Below are 23,979 nucleotides of genomic sequence, written 5' to 3'. Positions count from 1 at the left end.
AAAATACCTACACAAAGTAATAAACAGAATACTCAAAAAACATTTAAGTTCTCTGTTTTCATTTCATGTGTACAGGTGTTCTGGCTGCATGCATTTCTATGTGCTGAACAGCCTGTAGAGCTGTCAGAGATAGTTGCTTCCTTGGAACTGGAGTCACAGAGAGTTGCTAGCTGCCTTGTGGGAGCTGGAAATTGAATCTGGGTCCTTTGGAAGAGCAAACAGTGAGTGTTTTTAACTGCCGAGCTATCTCTCCAGCCCCATTTTTCTAAAAGATGTATTTTATTTTTAATTTTGTGTGTTTTTGTGTTCTGATACATGAATGTGAGTGTAGTCTAAGGAGGCAAGAAGGGAGCACTAGAGACCCTGGAGTTTGCGACATAGGCTGCTGTGAGCCACCTACCCACATCCACAAATCTATCAATAACACTGTCTGCAAATCTTCAATAATGAAAATGTTTTATCAGCCACTTGTGTTCGCGCATGCCTTTAATCCCAGCACTCAGGGAGGCACAGGCAGGTGGATCTCTGTGAATTTGTGGCCAACCTGGTCTACAAAGAGAGTCCCAGTCAAAGGGCACACAAAAAAACCCTGTCTTGGAAAGAGAGAGAGAGATTAAAGAAAAAAAGATTTATCTTTAAAAAATTGAGTGTGTGTGTACATGTGCGGAAACCAGAAGAAGCTATTGGATGTCCTCTCACTGTCTCCCTGTACCTTTGAGGCAAAGTCTCTGTCTGAACTTGAGGTTCATACATTTTTTTAACTAGGGTGGAAGCAGAAAGTCTCAGGTATGCCTTACTTGTTGTGTAGATTCTGGGGTCCAAATTCTGATCTTTATGATTGTGCAGCAAATGTTAAGTATGGACCTATTTCTCTGGCCCACATTTTATAGCTATGATTTATAGGTCTATGACACCATACTCAGGGTTAAATGAAGGAAGAATTGGTGATGAAGCAATTGAGGGGACTATTAGCATAGTTAGTAGCTAATTAAGTAGCCAAAGTCAAAGTGGTCTAGTTGGTCTTCATCTGTTTGATTCTGCAAGGTGACTCTAAGTCCTTATTGCTTAAGGGAAGCAATTGGGCTCCCTTAAGACAATTATTCCTGCTGCAGCATACAGCTTCATCTATGCAGATAATTGCCTTCAGTGCGTACAGAGGAGGGAATCCTGTCCTTTGAGGCCTAGCATTGCTTCATAGAAGTATTTATTGATCAGTCCTGTTGTTCCAGGAATACAAGGTGAATGGCATTTTATAACACAACTCAAGCAACTTTTGGGCAGTCTGGAACAGAACACCGTTGACAGTAAAATGCCTAAAAGTAATAGATACAAATGAAGGCAAGATGCCAGGATTTTATCCTTTCATTTTGAGTCCAAAGGAGGACTCAATGCTTTTTAGCCAAATTAGTCCCTTTAATAATTTTTTAAAGGTTTACTTTTATGTGTATGGGTGTTTTCCTGCATGTTGTGCATCACGTGCATGCCTTGTGTCCCGTGAGGCTCTAGGGACTACAGTTACAGTTTTGATTTACCATGTGGGTGCAGGGAATTGAACCTGGGTTTTTTTGTTGAAGCAGCCAGTGCTCTTAACTGCAGAGACATCTGCAGTTAACGGCCCCACCTCGTCCCAGAGCACTCTCTAAGCGCCAGTTATTATTTTTATCATCACTATGCCCTCCTCACCGGTTTATCTGTAACTTCTCAATGTGTCCTCACATAGATTCGCTGTACAATAAATGCCATAAAACCCAAGAGAATCCTTTTCTAGCTTCCCCATACCCTGCCCAAGCCTGGAGTGAGCTGAAGATATATACATATATAAACATACAGATATATGTATATATCCATCCATCCATATATATATATATACAGGAGGATGGTTTCAAGACCTTGACTAGTCTGGATTACATAGTTCCATGCCGGCCTGGACCACAGAAGAGCCCTGATCTCAAACAGACGAAACGAGAAACCACCAGCTAAACAACAACCACCAAACTAGCTTTCTTGCGGACTGGTGAGCTCACCAGAAAGAGACCACGACCCCAACGTCCCAGCGAAAACGCTCCCCAAACTCCAGGTACCGCGACAGTTCCTTCTATCTTCAAGCTAGGCCGAAGGTCTCGCGAGAGTAGCTTGTCCAATCACGGAGCCGATTGGATTCACAAGATGGCGGCGCGCTGGGAGCGTAGCATCTGCGTTTCCAGGAGCTTGGCTGGGTGAGTAGGTTTGGAATCTGGGCTTGTGCAGGCCCCAGCTACGCACGTCGTCCTGCTACTACTTTGGCCTAAAAGGTGCGTAGTTTAAAATCTTTTATGCGGTTGCGCTCATGGTTCGCGTAATGCTTGGATCACCGGCTTTTAGCTCCTCAAGGGCTTAATAAGGTGTCTGAAGCCAGGGACTCGGGGCTGGTGTGGGCGCTAATGCAGGCGGTAGGGTGGGTAGGTAAGAGGAGTTGAAGGAGAGACCTTCCCTTTCTCCCTCCACTCCCTACTTGTCTAGGCTGATGGAGAGAGAGAGAGAATACTGAAACCAAGGCGGGAAGAAGGCATGGATGAGCCAGAGAGGTGGCAGAACTAGAAGAAAAGTCAAATTTGTGAGATGGAGAGAAAACGAAGGTGTTAGGGTCGAGGTGGGAGACGTTTTTTGAGTTTCCTGTTCTTTTAAAAACATCCCCTCCCTTTGAAAAAACTTTCTAGGTATATGTGTTTTGCCTGAATGTATGTCTGTGCACCACGTGTACAGTGCGGGCGGAGGCCAGAAGACGATACCATGGGACTGAGTTACAGAGGGTCGTCAGCAGTCATGTGGGTGCTGGGAATCGAACCCAGGTCTTTTAGGAAGGTGCTCGTACCTCAAATCCATTTCTACAGCTACCAAAGTTTGCTATTCTAAAAGCCAAATTTAGACTGCTCTGTAGGTTTATGCATTAGAAGAAATGGTGTGTGTGTGTGTGTGTGTGTGTGTGTGTGTGTGTGTGTGAAGATGTAAAGGTCAAGAGGAACCAAGGAAGCATGAAGTGTTAAAGAGGAAAGAAGGCTGGCCTCAAGGTCTTTAGTTTTTGGACTCACTCAGATGGACCTTTTTTGTCATTGTTGAGACCCAGCGGGGCTGCCCATTCAGAAAGAGAGTGCTATATTTCGGCGGTTTATAAATTTTCTTTGATGTTGAAGACTGAACCCAGGGCCCTGCACATGCTATGCAAATGCTCTGTCACTCTGACCTACATCTCCAGGCGACTTCATATTCTTCCTAATCAACAAACAGTTGAGTGCCTACTCTTACAGGCAATTTTAAGTGTTCGGGTACCTCAGTGAACAATGTTTTCCCTCATGAAGTTTACTTGTAGGGAAGATTTTAAAAATTAAGGCAAATGTATATAGAATGTCAAGTGAGTAAATTCAAAAGATAGACGTTAAGAAGGTAATTTAGTGTGTGTTAGTCATTGAATGCTTTAGTGAGGTGCTCAGGAAAGCTATTAATGAGGTGACCAGAGACATAAATGAGGTGGGAAGATGTTCAGTATTTATACATTTCACGGGGGGGGGGGGGCGGGGCGGGGGCATGGGAGCAATCCATGCCAGCAAGTGCCATGTGATGGTGGACACCGGAACCCCAGCACTTAGGAGGATAAGGAATTCACAACTAGCCTTGGGTATGTTGTGAGTTCCCAGCCAGCCTTGGCTGCTGGAGACCTTGTCTAAGAGCAACAAAAAGACAAGTACAAATAGCCCTAAGGCATGAATGTGCCTTATTTGATCCAGAAATGGCTTATAGGCCAGTGTGGCAGGGACAGAGTAAGCTGAGTGAGAAGTGACAATACTGGTGCTGGGTAAGAGCCGACACCCATTTAACTTTGAGGAATGGTATAGCTAGCCAGCTACAAACCCAGAAGTTAGTTCATCTGGGGTATAGCAGCTCCGTGCTATAGCATGTGTGAGACTGATTAAAGTCCCAGTTGAAATTTTTTTACAGAAGTTAATCAAAGGAGTCACTTTATAGCCAGAATATTCTGTGTTATGGCCAGAATAAGTAGTGTAGAAAACGAATTGAACTGGCCAAGATTGTAATTTAACTTGGATCACATATGTTCAGAGTACACGATTGTGAACTGTCTTCTTTAGTGTGTTGCAGAGTCCTAATGTATCAGCATCTTTTGAACTTGTTAGAGGAGTGCCTGTCTTTTTGTTGCTGTCCAACATTACATGAAAGAAAACCATTTCCCTTTGATAGTCTTGGGGCCTGGGGTCTGTCTTCATTTATGCTCCTTTTTACCCAAGTGTCTGTAGGGAACATTCAAATATTAGGGAATTAAAAGCTGCCATACATTAGTTTCTACCTGTGTGTACGTGTGTTTAATTCTGGCGACTGAAGCAGGGCCTTGAGCAGATTGGGCAAGTGCTCTGCAATAGCTATGTCCTCTTGAGGGGCGGGGCAGGTTTATTGAGAGTACTGAACATGGTTGCAAGCTGTACTTAAGAGCACTGCTTACTTGCCTTACTGTTTGTGTTTGGTTTTGAGGCAGAGTCTCACACTGTAGCCCAAACAGGCCTGGGACTCACTATGTAGCCCGGGCTGATCCTGCCTCTGCCTCTCAAGTACTGAGGGTAGAGGCATGTTGCTTTTAAAACTAGATATGCTGATTTCCCCTCTCACATTCCCTCTTCCTTCTCTCTTTAAAGATGGCTCTAAGCAAATCAATGCATGCAAGAAATAGATACAAGGACAAGCCACCTGACTTCGCATATCTGGCATCCAAATATCCAGATTTTAAGCAGCATATTCAGATAAATCTGAATGGGAGAGTAAGGTAGGTAACACATGAAAAGTTACTAATATGTATCACTTGTGTATGATCTGATAGGAAGCAAGCTGGATTAACAGAAGGCCTGAGTGTTAGCCATATACATTCCATGAAAGGTCTCACATGACCTTGGACAAACAGGTTTTCCACCCTGGGGATCAATTTTTTAAATCTACCAAGTGAGAAAATTGAAAAGTCTCCTAATGGCCAACTGACCGCTTCTATGAGTCAGACTTGGGTTGTGCCTTAGATGATCCAGTCCTCGGTGAAGGGCGGAATGTCTTTTTTGTTTTCATGTGAGGTAGGAAGGTAATGACTAGAATGTTTGCACCAGGAATGTAGCTCAGTTGTTGCACTTGCCCTGGCATTCATGAAGCCCTGTTTCTAGCACTGAATAGCACAGGTGTGGTGGAGCATAACTGTGATGCCAGTATTTGGGAGGTGGAGGCAGGAGGATCAGTTCAAGGGCATCCTTGGCTCCATAATGAGTTTGAGACCATATTGAACTCTTAAAAACAAAGGAAGGCAGAAATTATGATAGTGATATGAGAATGTGAGAAAATAAGTGTGATACCTGAGGTTACAGATGCACAACAGACCCTGCCAGGCCTGTCAGCAGGCAATCTGAGCCACTGAGTCGTCTCTCTTCACCCTGTCCCTAACACTGTTCTTCAGTCTTTTGTTTTATAGTTTTGTGTATTAGTCAGTGGAAGCAAGTAGAAGTCAGAGTAGGAAGAGTAATGGTTGGAGATTTTACTCTAAGGTACAGTAGCTTTGTTGATGAGACAGTGTAGCTGCTGAGAAGTGAGACGAGAAGGGACAGGGTCTCAGCCCTTTGGAGGCATACCCTTAATGACTTAAAACATCCCCACCCACCACCTTGTGAAGGTCCCAATGCTTTTCAGTTGTGCCAAGTTTTTTTGTTTTTTCCTGAGTTTGAGGCCAGCCTGGTCTACAGAGCAAGGTTCTAGGATATAGCTTCATGAATAGCTATACAAAAACCCATCTTGAAAAAACAAATAAGAAAACAAAATAAGCAAGAAATTCATAGTTCTGAGGACTTGTGTTGGTATCCTGGCATCAGAGAACAGTTATTTATATATTTTTGACTAAAAAACTGCTCTTGGGAGGCTGGCGAGATGGCTCGGTGGTTGGAGCTCTGGCCGCTCTTCCAGAAGACCTGGGTTTGGATTCCAGTACACATGCTGGCTCACTGGTGTCTGTAGCTGCAGGGATATGACACCCTCTTTTGCCTGTGAGGGCATTACATGCCATATACATAAAGGAAAACTACAAAAACAAAACAAGTCCTCTCTCGGGGAAAGTTGTCCTTGTGTTTGTGCGTGTGGTGGTGGGTAGGCTGTGCTTGCCATCGTGCACATGTGCAAGTCAGAACAACTTGCCGGAAGTAGGTTCTCTGTTTCTACCATGTGGGACCCAGGGATGGAGCTTGTCAGGCTTGGTAGCAAACTCCTTTACTCAGTGGGCCATCTCTGCCACCCTGAAATTAAGTTTGTGTGTGTGTGTGTGTGCAGTCGTTTTTGTAATTTTTGTGTGTATGGGTGTTTTGCCTGCATATATGTCCGTGCCACATGCATTTGGCACCTGTGGAGGTCAGAAGAACTTTTGGTGTCAGATCCTCTTAATTAGAGTTACAGACAGTTGTAAGTTCAGCACCCATGTAGGTGCTGAGAATCAAACCAGGATCCTCCTGGAAAAGCAGCCAGTGCTTTTAACCCCTGAGCCATATCTCCAGTTCCCTGAAATTCAGTCTTAATTACTTGAATGACCGTATCCACTTTTAATGCTATTGTGAATATGGTTTCTTTTTCTATTTTTTATTTTTTCAAGACAGGGTTTCTCTGTGTAGTGCTGGCTGTCCTGGAACTTGCTCTATAGAGCAGTTTGGCTTCAAGCTCAGAGATCACCTGCCTTTGCCTCCCTGAGTGTTGGGATTAAAGGCTTATACTACCACAACCAGCTGGTGACTGCGGTTTTTTACATGTGTTACTAAACCTGAGTTTTGGCTGGCAATTGCATTGTTTTCTATTAATCTTATAAGTCCCCTTTCTCTCTGTCTCTCTCCCTTTTTTTTTTTTTTTCTTCTTTGAGACAGTGTTTCTCTGTGTAGCCTTGGCTGTCCAGGACTTGCAGAGATCCACCTGCTTCTGTCTCACCAAGTGCCGGGATTACAGGTATACACCACCAGGTCTGACTTCTTCTCCTTTTCATAGCATATTTTATCTGTCATGGGCTCCTTATATTGCTTAGTAGACCCAGTTAAATGGCTTTATTTATTTATTTTTTTCATTAAACATGTTTCCACATAGCTAATTCTTGCAATTGAACCTGTGTAATGGAACTTTTGGTTTCTTTGTAAATTCAGTTATGTAAACATGTTTTTGTTTTAATCCCAAGTGTGGTTTTTTTTTGGGGTTTGTCCACAGCTGATAATTGTCACATGTGACTGTGATCTTTGACAGCTGGTATTGGCCTGCCATGTGTGGCATGGAGAGGAGCGTGGTGTAGGGCTCTGAGGATATAAATATGAGAGCCCAGAAAGAGAAGGTGTGATGTCCAGTGGTGGTATGTGATGTGTAGCAGTTTGAAGAGACCACAGATGGACAGTGTGATGGCTTGGAGCAGACAGACTGAGAGAAATGCTTTGAGATGCAGTGGCTTGGAGGAGGCTGCTGGCTGCCTTTGCTGTTGATGGAGATTGGCATATTCCCCCAAACAGCCAGGGGAAGTAAAAGCGTCTGCATCCCCTCTCCCTGCTAACCTTTTCTCTCCAGTGTAGAGTTGGGAGGTTGGAATGGAGGTTGAGGCCTAAACATCCTAAATAAAATAGTTTAAAAATGAACGCTACAGGTGGTACCTGACGTGGGGCTGTAGGATGATAGAATGAAAGGTAGATTATTGAATTTATTAGTTTCAAATATTATGTATTGGTATGGATTATTGTATATTGATAGAAATTTAAGATTGTTTTGTTCAACTTTGGCTTACTGTATTGTACATACACAGTTTATTTAAAAATGTGTAATGTTTTAGTCTTTTGAAAGCTAACTATTACAAACTGTTCAGGATGATTGGAGATGTAAATTAATAGTCATCTATAAATAATCTTATGTCTTGTTAGATATTAGTTTAGTTAATTACAGAAATAATTTTTTAAAAATAATTTAATTTCTATTTTATGTGCATTAGTATGAAGGTGTCAGATACCTTTGAGTTGGCATTACAGACAGTTGTGAGCTGCCATGTAGGTGCTGGAAATTGAATCTGGGTCCTTTGGAAGAGCAGATAGTGCTCTTAACCACTGAGCCATCTCTTCAGCCCCCAGAAATAATTTTTATTTAGTTTTTGTATATGTTTTTAAGGCTAATCAAATAGTATATAGCTAGAAACAAGCAGTGAAGCAGTGTTGCTCTATTATACAATAGATAGAAAGATAGACAGATAGGATTGTGGAAGATAGGCAGTCTTCAAACACTTCATCTACAGAATATGGTATTTAAAATATTTTAAATAATAAAAGCTTTTCTGGCAGACACATCTGCTCCTGGCAGCACCATAAATCTACTTTAAAGAAGATGATAGGCATCAAAGAAAAAATATGGCAAGGTAGCCACTAGAGAAAAAAACTGTCCTTCAACTGCTGATAGCAGGCTGTCTGAGCAAACTGTGTACAAATAGGATACCGGAAAACTAAATGTCCAGCTTTGTAGAGACTATATGGTCAGTCCTTAAAATTCCTGCTTCACAGAAAAGCCTATCAGATATTCTGGGGTTATAAGCTGAAGATTGAATGCCCCAGTGACACAGAAACCTCTGGTGACTGTCTAGGCAGTCAGCTGTCTCTGTTATTTCTATAGTTCTAAAAGCTCTATGCTTCCTATATACTTAGGGTAATATTATTTCCTTGTAAAGTCCATGATGGGGTTGAAGACTAGATAGTCATATTCTTACTACAATTCAGTGTAGTTGTATAGGTACTAAGACAGTGCTTTAGGTCTAAAAAATGTTTTAAGGTCTAGATAGATGTTTTTAGGTTGATAGATACAAAATATGATAAGAAAGTGATTTAGGTACAGAATTTTGGACTCACCAGGAAAGTATTCTATTATTCTAAATAATAGAATACTTTTTCTAAAGATGCCAAATACAAATGGACTGGACATGATAATTCTCATTATTATTATTATTATTATTATTATTATTATTATTTTGAGACAGGGTTTCTCTGTGTAGCACTGGCTGTCCTGGACTCTCTTTGTAGACCAGGCTGGCCCTGAACTCAAGCGATCTGCCTGCCTCTGCCTCCTGAGTGCTGGGATTAAAGGTGTGTACCACCACTCGCAGCTCTCATAAGTATTCTTATTGTATGTAGTTCATTAATATTAGAGAAAAGGCCATTTTTTAAAACAAAAAGTGGGATATGTAAAATGGAAGTTTTGGTTTAAAATAAACCAATAGCCGGGTCCAGAGGCAGTTCTGCAGAGGCTGGTGGATCTCTATGAGTTCTAGGCCAGCCTGGTCTACAAAAGTGAGTCAGGGGGCTGGAGAGATGGCTCAGAGGTTAAGAGCACTCACTGTTCTTCCAAAGGTCCTGAGTTAAATTCCCAGCAACCACATGGTGGCTCACAACCATCTATAATAAGATCTGGTGTACAGGCAGAATGTTGTATAAATAATAAATCTTTTTAAAAAAGTGAGTAAAGGACAGCCAAGGCTACACAGAGAAACAGTCTCGAAAAAAAAAAAAACAGTAAGTAAATAAATAAGCACATGCACACATAAATAATAAATAGTTTAAAAACAAATGCTACAAACCTGAGTTGTAAATTAAAATTTTTTGAAAAGAATACATTTTTTTATTTCTTCTAGTTCTGCCTTTATAACACAGAATTATATTTGCACTGAATTTGGCATCATGCTTTGGCATTTAATGCCTTTTCAGATCATAGTGTTTGTAAACAAATTCCCTCCAAATTAATCGTAGTGTTTTACTGTATACCTTGGGCTGTATAGCAGGTTCGTGACCCCCTTAACGCCCTCTGCCATACATAGTGAAAGAGAGAATTATGGAGTAAATTAGACTGTTCAACAAAATGTGGCAAGATCTCTCTCTCTCTCTCTCTCTCTCTCTCTCCCTCTCTCCCTCTCTCCCTCCCTCCCTCCCTCCCTCCCTCCCTCCCTCCCTCCCTCCCTCTCTCTTTGGAAGAACAGCCAGTGCTCCTAACCTCTGAGCCTTCTCTCCAGACTCTTCCCCCCCCCGCCGCCCCAGCAATTATTGTGCCCAGTATACTGACTGCTGAAATTACATGTCTAGCCTCTGCTCTCATCATTCATTCATTTACTTTAGCCCTGACTGGTCTCAAATTTACAGAGAGCTGCCTGCCTTTGTCTCTGAAGTGGTGGCATTAGAAGTGTGTTGGTGTACCTTTTAATTCTATTTTATTTACGTTTCTTATATTTCTTTTTCCCTTCTCCACCCCAATCCTTTCCAACACCCCAACACCATATAGGAGGGTAAGAAAGGCAGTAGGGACAAGGGCTAGAGTTTTCCTTAGCTACTTCCTGCTGGCTGGGGTCATGGGAGTCCTTAGGGCAAGTCCAATCTTCATTTTAGGATATCTTCAAGTTCTCATCACACTGCATCAACAGCAATCAGGAGCAGCATGGGTGGACACCAGCAGCCTTCTTTCTTGGAGCCCCTCAACACTCTCTCTTGGCCCTGGCATTTATTCCCTCTCAGAATTAAACTTTCTCCATTTGTCAAAGTGCGACAAATGGAGGCCGCATGAGGCAAATAGTTTGCTGCCGTGGACATTCTGAATCAGTCCCATATCTTACATGTGGGTTCAAAACAAAAATGTGTACATCCACAGCAAGCGTGTGTCATTATGCCCAGCTTAACCTCTTTTTTAAGGTAAGCAAATCATATGTTCAGAATTGTGTTTAAACAGATACATTTTTTTGTTTGTTTTATGTGTATGTGTGTGTGCCTGACCTTAGTGTACATATGTGCACTCTGTGTGTGCAGGATCCTCCAAAAGTCAGAAAAGGGCACTGGATCCACTGAAACAGTGAGCCACCTTGTGGGTGTTGGGATTCAAACCTGGGTCCTCTGTAAGGACAGCTACTTAAATGCTGAGTTATCTCTCCAGCTCATAAATTGGTATGTTCTAAGAACACTATAGAAGATGAATTGCAGAGAGAATTAAAGTAAGTAGGAAATGGTTTTAGTATGCCAGGTTAAGTATTAGTGGCCTATGTAGGTGAAGGCAGTAAGTAAAGCTCAGAGAAATTCTGGCATAATTAGCAGTGCACGAGCAGTACACGGTAGAAATGAGGAAGAGACGTGTAGCGCCACGTGTAGCACCTGAGGCCCTCCTGTAGCCAGAGGGAAAGTGATAGTGCCACTTAGAAGCACAGAGCAGAGCATGGCGTGAGCTGTCTGTAGGGAGGTGGTTATTTTCGGTTTGGCATATTGGATCTGAGGACTTTGGATTATCTGAGTGGAATATTTCATAGGCATTGGAAAATTAGTTAAAAGAAGGCAGTGATGGTGGGATGGCTGTTGAAGGTTGAAGGGAAGTGGAACAAGAATTCAGTGTGTAGGAAATAGATGTAGCCAGTTTGGAGAAGTGTAGTAGGGCGGAATGTCACAGAAAGGAGGAAAGCAAGGAATAGGTCACAGAGAACATTTAGGGGCCATAGAGCTAGTTGGCATGTGGGTAGAAGGGACCTGACACCAGCCTGAAGACCTGAGTTTGATTCCCCAGGACCCTATATAGTATAAGAAGAGATCATCTCCCACAGATTGTCTTGACCTCTGCGTGCACTGTGGCACATGGACACATTCACGTAATACATAAATAAAAATTTAAAAGAATTATATAGCATTTTAATTATTCATAGATTTAATTCTTCATTTTGAGGAACCTGAAAAGGATTGGTTAATTTCTGATAAAGGGTTTAAATACAGGGTTTCATGATTGTAAATCAAGCATTCTACTACTGAGCTATTTCTCTATCTTGGGATGCATACATGCATGTGTGTGTGTGATTTATTTTATGTGTATGAGTGTTTGGCTTTTATTTAAATAAGTGTCCTGTGTCTGCAGGGGTCAGAAGAGGGAGTTACATGTGGTATGGTGAACTGCTCTGCTGTGGGTACTGGGAACTAAACCCAGGCCCTGTGTAAGAGCAGCAAATGCTTTTATCTATCTGTCTATCCTATCTGTCTATCTATCTGTCTGTCTGTCTATCGTTTGAGAGATTTTTAAGGACTGAAGGTATGTATTATTATGCTAGGCTACAGCTTTTTTAAAATAATTTATTTAATTTAATTTTATGTGCATTAGTGTGAAGGTGTCAGATCCCTTAGAACTGGCATATAGACAGTTGTGAGCTGCTATGTGGGTTCTAGGAATTGAACCCGGATCCTTTGGAAGAACAGTGGTTAAGTGCTCTTAACCACTGAGCCATCTCTCCAGCCCCAAGCTGCAGCTTCTTAAAAGTCTGTGCAGTGTGGAATACTGACAATGAGTAGAATACTGACAATGGAAATCTGTACATTTATCTTACACTTGGAATTGGATTTTTTAAATTTTATTTTTATTTTATGTGCATTGGTGTTTTGCCTGCATGTGCCTATGTGAGGGTGTAGATCCCTTAGAAGTGGAGTTAAAAACAGTTGTGAGTTATGGGTGCTGAGAATTAAACCTGGGTCCTCTGGAAGAGTAGCCAGTACTCTTAAGCAATGAGCCATCTTTCCAGCCCCTTTGAATTGGCTTTTTAAATTGTTTTTATTAGCATATTATACATAGGCCTTATAGACATGTGCCGTTCTGCTTGGCAACTTACTTTGTTTTTATTTTTTTGAGACTGGGTAGCCTTGGCTGTCGTAGAACTAGCTCTGTAGACTAGGCTGGACTCAAATCCAGAGATCTGCTTGACTCTGCCTCCTGAGTTCTGGGCTTAAAGGCGTATACAACCACAGCCTGGCTCAAAGTTAACTTTTTAAAAAAAATTTATTTGTGACTAGAGAGAATACTTTATGGTTAAGAGCACTTAGTGTGCTCACAGAGGACTTGAATTTGTTCTCCAGCACCCACTTGGCGGGTGACAACAGTCTAACTCCAATTCCAGATGATCTGATAACTCCTTAGGTGTCTCAGGGCACTGTGAGCATGTGGTGCATGGTCGTGCACGCAGGCAGAACAGCCATAAAACAAACACCTATATAAATATACAAAATAGAAAATTATATCAATATATAAAACATGTACATTTATATAAAAATATATGCGTGTGTGTGTGTGTGTGTGTATAATTTATTTATTCCCGAGAAAGGGTTTCTCTGTGTAGCCTTGGCTGTCATTGACTCTTCTTTTTTGGACCAGATTGGCCTCGAACTCACAGAGATTTGTCTACTTCTGCCTCCCTGAGTGCTGGGATTACAGGTGTGAGCCACTATACCTGGCCAAAAATAATTTTTTAAAATTAAAAGGTTTTAGGACTGGAGAGATGGCTCAGAGGTTAACAGCACTGGCTGTTCTTCCAAAAGGTCCTGAGTTCAATCCCCAGCAACCACGTGGTGGCCCATAACCATCTATAGTGAGATCTGATGCCCACTTCTGTTCTGGAGCACAGGCAGAATGCTGTATAAATAATAAAGAATTTTAAAAAGAAAAAAAAGGTTTTATTCTGTTTATCATTTGTGTGTGTGCCTGTGTGTGAATGCAGTCATGTGCAACAAGGCTGATAGGCTTTAGTGATTATTCACACATTTGAGATTCAGCTTCTGCAGTATTAGAATGATTGTTAGGTCAATCCTTGTATAGTGGAAATGCATATTCCAGAACTTGTTTCTAGAAATGATACATTAAAGTATTCATTTGCAGCGGAGTGGAATCATTCTGGGGAAATCAGAAGTCTGTTGACAATAGGCTGTTTTGTGAAGCTGCATGTGTTAAACAAACAACAAAGACTGGAATGAATAAATGCTAATTTTCACGTGAGAGCTAATTTTAGTTCCTAGGCCTCCCTGTGATCTTGGAAGTGAGAATAAAAAACATCTTGCCTGTGCTCAGGATTTGCAGTGTCCCAGGGTGCTAATGTGACCTAGATATTTAAGTAGTGAAGCTGGGTGACTAGACTTTGCCCTACAAAGAGTTTCCAACACTTAGACTGACGTCTGCCTTTCCCTAGAGCAACAAATGGATACTCAGCCCTGTTAGCAGAGTCTGAGAGTCAGTTCTCCTGGGTCTCCATTTACCCGCTCTACTGCTCTTTCCTCTGCTTCATGTACGGTGGTTTGGGTGACAGGTTATAGTTTCTCATTAATAAATCACGTGCTGTAGTTGATAAGAATGTGTATGTTTGTGGGGTTGCTGTTTGAGACAGTCTTCCTCTGTACCTCTGGCTGCTTGGCATTCACTGTGTAGACCTGAATGGCCTTGAACTTGCAAAGATCTTTCTGTCTCTGCCTTTTAATTGTTGAGATTGCAGGTATATGCTTCTATGCCTGACAATAGATTTTAGTTTTGTGCAACTAGGGTCAAACCTAGGGTTCCTGTGCACACTAGGTAAACACTGTACCACTGAGCTAACCCTGTATTTGCAACAGCGAGGGGAGGGGGAGGTCCGAGAAAGACAGGGAGGAACTTTTTAATAATTTTAATTTTTTCAAATTACGTATAATTAATTACATCATTTCCCTCTTTCCCTTTCCTCCTCCTCTTTCCTCTCCCATGCACGTCTTACTCTCTCAACTTTATGGCTTCTTTTTCTTTAATTGTTGCTGGTGATGGTGGGTGTGAGTGAGTAGGTGTGTTATTTTTGACACAGGATTTTAGGAAACTTAGGCTGGCCTTGAACTTAATGTGTGACCAAGGATAGCTGTGGATTTTGGATCCTGTTGCCTCCCCCTCCCAAGTGCTGAGCTTACAGGGCTATACCATAGTGCCCAATTTAATGTGGTCCTGGGAGTCTAACCCAGGGCTTTGTACCTACACTTACCTCCACTTGCTTTCTTTGAGACAGACCAGGGTCTCACTATGTAGCTTTGGCTGGCCTGCACCTCACTGTGGACCAGGCTGGTATTAAACTCAAGAGATGTGCTTGCCTTTCCCTTCCAAGTTTTTGGGATTAAATGTGTGCAACACTATACCTGGCAGAAAGCGGAAAATTTAAAATACACCTTCTAGACCACTTAATGGGAAAAATTACAGAAATGCATCATTCCTAGATAATATAATGGCAGTGTGCCATGTGTAAAAGAAAAAAGTTGGGGATTGGGAAGATGGCTCAGTCAAAAAATTGCTACACTTACATGATGACCTCAGTTTGTTTCCTTAGTAGCCTTGTAATGCCTGGTGCCATGGTTATCCTGTAGTACCAGTGCTGGAGAGACAGAGAAGAGGGTCCCTGGGGCTTGAACTCTAGGTTCAGGCCCAATCTGGAGAGTGCTGTATCACAACATGGTCCCAGAGTGGCTGCTCAGCCATGAATGATGTGTTGCTGTCCGACCTTGTCTCGTTTGATTAGCTCACAATTCTTTCCCTCAGCTGTTATTTTGAAAGCTATTCTTGGTAAATTCCCTGGATTTGCAACCCTGGATTTTCACAGCTCGGCTGCAGACTAACATTGAGAAGTTGTAAGGCAGTAATTACTGTGTATGCTCCTGAGAAAATACTTTCAAACTTTGTTTTAGAAGGTGTTTTTAGGTTATTGGGTTTCTTTAATTTCTAAAATTTTACATTTGAAAATTTAGGACTTTGGGCTGGAGCGATGGCTCAGAGGTAAGGTTTTGAGTTCATTTCCCAGCAATCGCATGGTGGCTCATACCTATCTATAATGAGATCTGGTGCCCTCTAATGACGTGGAGTCACACATGTAGGCAGAATACTGTATAAATAATAAATAAATAAAATATTTAAAAAAATAAAAGATAATTTAGAACTTTACACATAGTATGATGAGATATTAGATCAGCCAGTGTATTGGATATTCCAGTATTGGATGTGACTATATTTAGTGTCTTACTTGAATGTGGATTTCTTTGATGTGTAAGATTGATTTTTTTATTTCTGTCATTGAAGAAGATGGAGTTAGTCCACTCTTTCAGTAAACTTGATTAGTTCCACAGGAGTAAAATGCAATATTTTGTTCAGTCTTTTTTTTTTTTTTTTTTTTTTTTAGACAGGGAAGGGACAAGGTTTCTTTTTTGTACTCTAGCTGTACTCTGAAACTGTAGACCTATCCTCAAACCTAGCCGCCCTACTTCTGCCTCCCAAGTAGGGAGAATAAAGGTGTATGCCACCACACCTGGCTATCACTGAACATTTTTATGTTAGTTTTGCTGTTGTTTTTTTTTTTTTTTTTTTTTTTTTGAGACAGAGTTTCTCTGTGTAGCCTTGGCTGTCTTGGACTTACTTCGTAGCTTAGGTTGGCCTCAAGTTCACAGAGATCCGCCTGCCTCTGCCTCTGCCTCTGCCTCCCGGGTATTGGGATTAAAGGTGTGCACCACCACCCCCTGGCCATTTCCCCCCCATTTTTGAGTGTTTTTGAAGAATGTGTTAATGTCAGTGATGTTGATGATAGTAAAAAAGAAAAAAATAGTCCGCATTTATACACTTAGTATGTGTCAAGAGCTGTGTTCTTTTCAGAGACTGTCACATGGCACTCCTACCCTTCACAGCTGAGAGAAGTGTCAGCGAGGCAAACGGCTTGTCCAGACAGGAAACAGATAGGAATTGGAACAGAAGTACACTTAACCCCTGTGGATGACTATACTGCTGTTCATAGGTTCTGAAGGTGTCAAGCACCCCTGTGTGTCTGCTGTTGAGCTACATACTGAGTGTAACTTCAGGAAATCCAGATGGTCATTGGGTCCTCGTACAGGTGCCTGATATGGCGAAGGAGCTAGTGCGGCATGGTGGTGGTACTGATCAGTTTGTCTTTCTTTTCTCTACTCCTCAGTCTTAACTTCAAAGACCCTGAAGCAGTCAGAGCTCTGACTTGTACTCTCCTGAGAGAGGACTTTGGACTTTCTATTGACATTCCTTTAGAGAGACTAATTCCCACAGTTCCCTTGAGACTTAACTATATTCACTGGGTAGAAGATCTGATCGGTCATCAGGATTCTGACAAAAGTACTCTCCGAAGAGGAATTGACATAGGTAGGTAGTACTTACTTCTTTTTGCGACTAAGAGTAAGTTCCATAGGTTTTGCATTGTACACTCTTTATAAAGTCCTTCTAGTACTTATTGTGGAAGAAGCTTTTGTTTGCTGCAGTGGACATTTCTACATTGGTTTCTCTTGAGAAGGGACGTTCATATCAGGTGCAGGGGGTAAGAGAAGTGTGAAAGGAGAAAGAGACCTTTGTTTACTTAGCTTTGGAGTTTCTACTGTAATATCTTTGTTGGGCATTGTTTACTCTGTCATTAAACAATTTTTAATTTAATTTATTATTGATTTTTTTTTGAGACAGTGCTTCTCTGTGTAGCCTTGGCTGCCCTGAAACTAGCTCTATACATCAGGCTAGTGTAGATCTCACAGAGATTTTCTTGCCTCTGCCTCCTGAATGCTGGGGTTAAAGGTATGCACCACTATGCCCAGTTCTAAAGCCCTTTCCTTGTTTATTTTGCTTTTGAGACATCCTGGCTGTCCTGGAACTAGCCTCTGCCTGCTGAGTGCTGGGATTAAAGGTGTACGCTGCCTGGCTTTTTGGTAAACACTTAAAGCCTTGATTTGGCCTCTCAGAATTCCCGTTGTCTGTCCTTAATCCTTACCCGCTTTCTGGGTTCTCTAAGCCCCAGTTTATATGATTTTCTTTTGTTTTTCAAGAATGTCTTTTAGACCCCCAGGCCTTTCAGTGTTATTTCCTGTGCCTCAAACTTCTCCCATCTTTATTTTGTTTGTTCCCATTAATACAATACTTGTCAACTCAAGACTGCTTTCTCTGATCTTGAAACCTAAAAAAGGTTACTTTCTTGGTTATAATACTTGGTTAATATTTTTATTTGCCACTAGACTGGAAACTGTAGTTACAATAATCTTGCAAGGCCTGCCAAAGTTTTTGGATAAAAGCACTGTTCTTTTAACACTCAAATTCTCTGTGCTTCATAGACCTGATTTAAAGCTTTTTATGTTCATGATAGAAGACGGTGATGGGGCTTAGGAAGCTAAGGTCTTGACTTGAAAAGTGTTACGGTATTTGTGATCCCAGCACTTGTGTTGTGGTAGTGAGAGGATAGCAAATTCCAGGCCAGTGCTTGCCTTGGCTATGAAGTGAGCTCATAACTGCGGAGGATGTGGAGAAAAGGGACTCTAGCCTATTTGGTGCTAATTGCATTTTAATTTTGCCCCAAACCGTCTAACATAGCACTTGGGGATATGTGAGGTTAATAGATTTTAGCTCTTCACAGGGGCAGTGCTACCTAAATCATCTTCTTTCTAATTAGGGTTCTATATAAATTCTTCCCCCAGACTCCTATCAGTTTGCTCTAATTCTATGACTAGGCTTTCCATTTTTATTTATTATTATAAAGATTGTTACCCACTTAAAATTTGGCTTTCTGAGGATATCAGAATGTCAGAATATGCAAGCTTCTTGGTCTTTGTGATTGAGGACCAATTTTAGGAGGATAGAGGAGGGGTCTTTTTACCTGAATTTTCCCCTTTTGAGAAGAAATTAACAGAAGTCCCCTCCCTTTTTTCCTTCAGAGGTGACTAATGATTCTAGCTCTTTGGAATGCCCATGCTTAAACAATTGTGATTCTTTCTTCCACCTCCCAAATCCCTAAGGAGGTGTTTGCCTGACAATAACTGGTTGGCAAAAAGGTTAAGTATTGCAGCATTTACTTTGGTCTCTGTTTCCTAGCCTGTTCAGAGTAGGTCATGAGGACATGATGGGATGAGAGGGCTTCTCTGAGCTAGGAGCACCTCTAGACCCTCAATGCAATCAGTTTGTGGGAAAGCAGTCCTGGAGTGGCTGGTCCAGGCTGTAGCTATCAGGAGAAATCCTAGTTTTCCTTCCTTTGGATAAACTTACTAGGATCTAATTGGTTAAGATTTGTCAGTGGAGAGGAGGGAGGGAGGGTGAGATTGGGAGGGAATGGGAGAAGGAGCTACAGCTGGGATACAAAGTGCATAAACTGTATTTAATAAATATTAAATAAAAATTAAAAAAGAAAAAAAAAAGACCTGTCAGTGTTGTAAAGGCAGCATTTTTTTTTTGGGGGGGGGGAGAGACCAGGCTACAGTTAGGGACCCTACACACAAATTTAGGATCAAATACTGGCTGTTGAAGCTGCTTTTTTTCATGAAGCACTGTCTTTTCAATATGTACCTGTGCTAGGGTTAGTCAGTGACTGATATGACTGACATTTTCCACAACCATGAAAATTACACATGTAGACACACCATTCTTCTGCTTTTCAAGAATGAGCTATGTGTTTGTATGTTTTGTTTTGTCGTGTCCCCCCCCCCCCTTTTTTTTTCTTTTTTGGAGACAGGGTCTCAAATTCAATCTTACTGCCTCTGCTTCCCAGGTCCTGGCATTACAGGTTTGTGCCACTGCATTGATTTGCATGAAGATACTACTGTGGTGTTGTAACATAGCATTGCATTGAGGAAATTGAGTTTTGTGTTGGTCCATAAAGACTTCATGAGCAAGTTGAATTTTGGCTACTTTAGGTTAATAAGTTGTGTTTTCCTGGGCCTCCAGTTATCCACACCTCATTTTACACACAGCATACAAGAGTAGGGCAGAAAGGTTTCTGTCCTCTCAGAAGTTTGTGCTGATGAGGAATAAGACTCACAGATGAAATGAGGAATGAGCCCAGTAGCTACAGAATGTCGCCACTTGTGAGTTAAACTGTGCAGACCTGAAAGAATTCTTAGGAAGGAAGGGGGCGGGGTTTGTTGTACTCACTCATATGTGGGATGTACTCTGGATTTTTATTTACTAGGTACTGGGGCATCCTGCATCTACCCCTTACTTGGAGCAACCTTAAATGGCTGGTATTTCCTGGCAACAGAAGTGGATGACATGTGCTTCAATTATGCTAAGAAAAACGTGGAACAGAATAACCTATCTGAGCTCATTAAAGGTTGGTTCCTCTGAATAAATAGCCCCTCAAGCTTTGTTCATTAAAATTTCTCTAATTTAACATGTATTATATTACCTTCTGTGAGTTTTTGTTTGAACAGAATCTCTCTGAAGCTTTGGCTGCCGTGGAACTCACTTTTCGGGCCAGGTTGACCTCATTCTCATAGAGATCTTCCTGCATCTGCCTCCTGAGTGCTGGGATTAAAGATGAATGCCACCATGCCTGGCTTGTTATCTTTTGCTGAAATGTATAGACTTCAAGTTTTTTGTTTTTTTTTTTTTTTATATCAGAGTGCTTTTATTTTTTATTTTTTATTTTTCAATGCAGTTTATTCAAGAACCTTGAACAATCCTCGGAGACTTCAAGTTTTGAATAATCTGATATATTGTAATTGGTTTTGATTCCAGAATTAACTTAGAAGGAATATATTAAGTATAGTTGATCCTTTGATATTTCTATATTGTGATTTGTGAATTTGGCTTCTGTCTTGGTTACTGTTCTATTGCTCTGATGAGACAGTATGGCCAAGGAAGTATGGAAGAAAGAGTTTATTTGGGGTGTGTAGTTTTAGAAAGTTAGAATCTATGACCGTCATGGTGGGCAGCATGAAGCCATGCAGGCAGGCAGACATGGTGTTGGAACAGCATCTTGAGAAACAACCCCAATGGTGTATTTTTTTTTTTTTTTTTAACCTCAGAGCTCACCCACAAAGGCCCACCTCCTCCAGCAAGGCCACACCTCCTAATTCTTTTGAGGGGAGGGGCTCGTCCCATCCATCCATCCATCCATCCATCTATCTATCTGTCATCTCTGTGTGGCCTTGGCTGTCCTAGACTGATTTCTGGACCAGGCTGGCCTTGAACTCACAGAGATCTGCTGCCTCTGCCTCCGGAGCACCGGGGTCGCAGGTGTGTGTTACTGTGCCTGGCCCCACCTTCTAATTTAGTAAGTTAAGTAGGTTTGTTTTTCAGTAGATCTTAAAAATGTGTTCTGCTGAGGCTGGAGAGATGGCTCAGCGGTTGGGAGTACTTAGTATTTCCAACACTAACATGGTGGTTCACAACTGTCTGTAATTCTTAATTCCTGGGGATCTGATGCCTCTGGCTTCTGAGGATAACCAGCATGCATACGGTGTACACAGACATACAAACAAAGCAATCTTACACCTAAAATTAAAAACAAATACTAAGGTATGCATGCCATGTCCAGCTATTAAATCATCATCATCATCATTATTTTGTTATATGTTTCTTAAATGGTTTTGGCATATATTTTAATATACTTTATTTTCTAGAACTGTTCACAGCAAGATTGAATGTGCATCCCCTGTCCTCATGAATGCTGGGATTAAAGGTGTTCAGAACTGTGCTCTTCCAGATATGTTCTTTGAAAGTGTTTTCTTGCAGCTTGTGATTTTTCATTTTCTTGACAAAGTGTTTTCGGGGGAGGGGAGGGACTCAAAAAACTCTCTCTCTCTCTCTCTCTCTCTTTATTTTTTTTTCTTTTTAAGAGATAGGGTTTCTGAGTGTATCTCTGGCTGTCCCGGACTTGCTTTGCAGACTGGGCTGGCCTCAAATTCACAAATATCTGCCTACCTCTGCTTCCCACAGCCTGGCTTCAAACATTTCTTTTCTTTTTCTTTTTGAGGGTTTAATATACACATAAGTAGAATATATATGTATACACAGCAGGATCAAGATGGGGAAGAGCATCTTGGGACAGGTAGGAGGCTGGGTTCACTCATTGCACTCTAGTGACTTAGCTGTGAGGCATTGACAAACCAGATAAAAAAGCTCACCAGATCTCTTCGTGGATTGAATTGGGTTGATGGTCAGTGCAAAGAAAACACCTGTAGTTAACTCTTTCTTGCTTGGGGAATTCTAAACTGGAGAGTGGGAAGGTTGCTTACAATATCCATATTGGAACCCTGTAGAAGTGGGTGGGTTGGGGGTTAAAACCTAAGGATCGCATTCCCCATCCTCCCTAGGCTCAGGGTCAGGTAGCAGTCTATATCTAGGAACAGAGGAGGAGAAAGTGGGCCTGTCTCTGCCTGCATCTCCATATCAGGCTCAGTAGTTCATGGTCCCAGCATAGTCTCCATAGCAGAAGTTGGGGCTGTCAAATACTGGCTTCTCTTTGGGGCCAGGAAAGGATCTAGTGGTCTTCTCATTAAAATTTCTGACTCAAACCCATCCCAGGCCCATGGGAAGTGCATAAAGGAGGAAACACTTGGGAGTTCAGCCTAAGGAATAGCAGAAAACTAGATTCTAGCCAGTCCAGCATAGAGACACAAACACTGAATTCTGGCCTTTGTTCCTTCCAGGTGGAGGTTGAATAGCTTCTTTACCTTCTTTCCCACTGCTTTTCTTTAGATCTAATCATCTCTCCCATACCTCATCTTCACCTTAGCTCCTCAGTGTAGGAAAATGAGGTCCCTTCTGCTTCCATACTTTAAAGAGATGGGGAAAGAGTGGAGGGAAAGGGAGGAGGAGGAGCAATGTGCCAATTTCTAGTCATATAGAAATAGCTTCCACCTCCCCCTATAGTGGGAAAATTAAGTTTCCCCTCCCCTGACTCCAATCCCTTCATGAGGAGGAGGAACTAGATGAGCTAGATAGACAGACATGTACACCCGCACACGTTCATGCACACGCACTTGTTTGAGCACGTGCACGCGTGAACATACACACACACAGTAAGGGGGTTAGGACCAAGTTAGTTAAGTTGCCCTAGCCCCTCCCTTGAAGATAGGGAAAGGAGTGGTCTAATGAAGATCCAACCTTCCTCTTCCTCCTCCTCTACCTCCCCTCCGGCATTCTTTGGTGGGGGAGCCAGTTTGATTTCTTCCTCAGAGGGCTGCCAGATAATGTCATTGTACTTCTTGGCCTGGGGATTCCGATTAGCTTGGTGTCCAGCTCATCCTCCTTAGAGATCTTCAGCACATGGGTTCTGTAGTTAACCACCATAGTGAGTAGGTCAGGATGGCAGGATATCTCAACGATGTGCTCAATGCAGGAGAGGTGGTCTTTGTCCAGCTGTTGTGGCTCACCAGGGAGCTAAACAGGCACTTCCTGTAGTGATCTCTTCACTTCTGGGGATGTCTTCCTTGCAGGCCTATTTGAGCTGTTCCAGATCTTCAAGGGTGATGATGTTGGTCAGGTCCTGAAGGAGAGTCTGGTATTCTGCCATGATGCCTCCACAGCTGAGGGCTCAGTGTATGGGCACTTCTGGGTCCCTGGTTCTGAAGTAGCGTCTGGAGCCTGCTCTGTGGCTCCTGCTGCTGCTGCCTTTTCTACTTGTGGAGCAGAGCAAACATTTCTTTTCAGTGCAGTTTTTATCTCCAGTCTGTGTCATATATTGTATATTGGCCTGAGACTTGGGATCTTCCTACATAAATCAACTGGCTGGGTTATGGGTAGACAAGGAAGCCTTTTTGGGCTGATCATGGGCAGCTTTTGTTTCCTCCCAAGTTTGGCAGCAGTGGTAGAATAAGAGAACCCAAGTTGTCCTCTGACCTCCACATTCTTGAGCATGTGTGTGTGTATACACATACATATCTATATGTTTGTTTAATTGGTGTTTGTGGCCTGGGGAGATGGGGAGAGCTTACTGCTCTGGTAGAGGATCCTGCTTTAGTTCCCAGCACCGAGATCAGGTGATACATGGCTGCAGTAACTCCTGTTCCAGGTGATTGGATGCCCTCTCTTCTGCATGCTCCTCCATAGGTGATTTGCACGTGAACTTTTTCAGGCACACGTACGCCTAAGGAAAAATACACATCTTTCAGATTCTGGGTCAGGAGCTCATCAGTCGAGCTATCCAGGCCTTCTAGAGTAATGTATCTCTGAGAGCAACAAAAGCCGGGCATGGTGGTGCATACTCTAATCTCAGCACTCAGAGGGAGGAGGTGGATTTCTGCGAGGTCAAGGCCAGTGTGGTCTATGGAGCCAGTTCTAGGCCAGCCAGAGCTACACAGTGAGACCGTGGCAGCAGCAGTAGTCGTTGGAGTAGTAGTTGTGGTAGTTGCAGTAGTTGTAGTTTTGGTTGTA

General features: G+C 42.1%; 1 protein-coding gene and 1 pseudogene across 1 annotated transcript in view; one reads left to right on the top strand and one right to left on the bottom strand.

Annotated features, from left to right (window-relative positions):
- Positions 1–2,150: 2,150 nt before the first annotated feature.
- The window catches only part of Mettl16 (methyltransferase 16, RNA N6-adenosine), a 51,828-nt gene continuing 29,999 nt past the window's right edge, over positions 2,151–23,979 (top strand). The window contains exons 1-4 of the mRNA XM_021642119.2: positions 2,151–2,291; positions 4,680–4,807; positions 16,796–16,995; positions 19,790–19,930. Of these exons, the coding sequence (XP_021497794.1) occupies positions 4,680–4,807; positions 16,796–16,995; positions 19,790–19,930 (469 nt within the window). The 5' untranslated portion in view covers positions 2,151–2,291. The remainder of the gene's footprint in view (positions 2,292–4,679; positions 4,808–16,795; positions 16,996–19,789; positions 19,931–23,979) is intronic.
- LOC110551478 (astrocytic phosphoprotein PEA-15-like) lies at positions 22,000–23,119 on the bottom strand (annotated as a pseudogene).

This window comes from Meriones unguiculatus, chromosome 7 (assembly GCF_030254825.1).
Source record: "Meriones unguiculatus strain TT.TT164.6M chromosome 7, Bangor_MerUng_6.1, whole genome shotgun sequence".
Classification (NCBI taxonomy): Eukaryota; Metazoa; Chordata; class Mammalia; order Rodentia; family Muridae; genus Meriones; species Meriones unguiculatus.
Note: the sequence above shows the minus strand (reverse complement) of the source record. Positions and strands in the feature narration are given on the sequence as shown.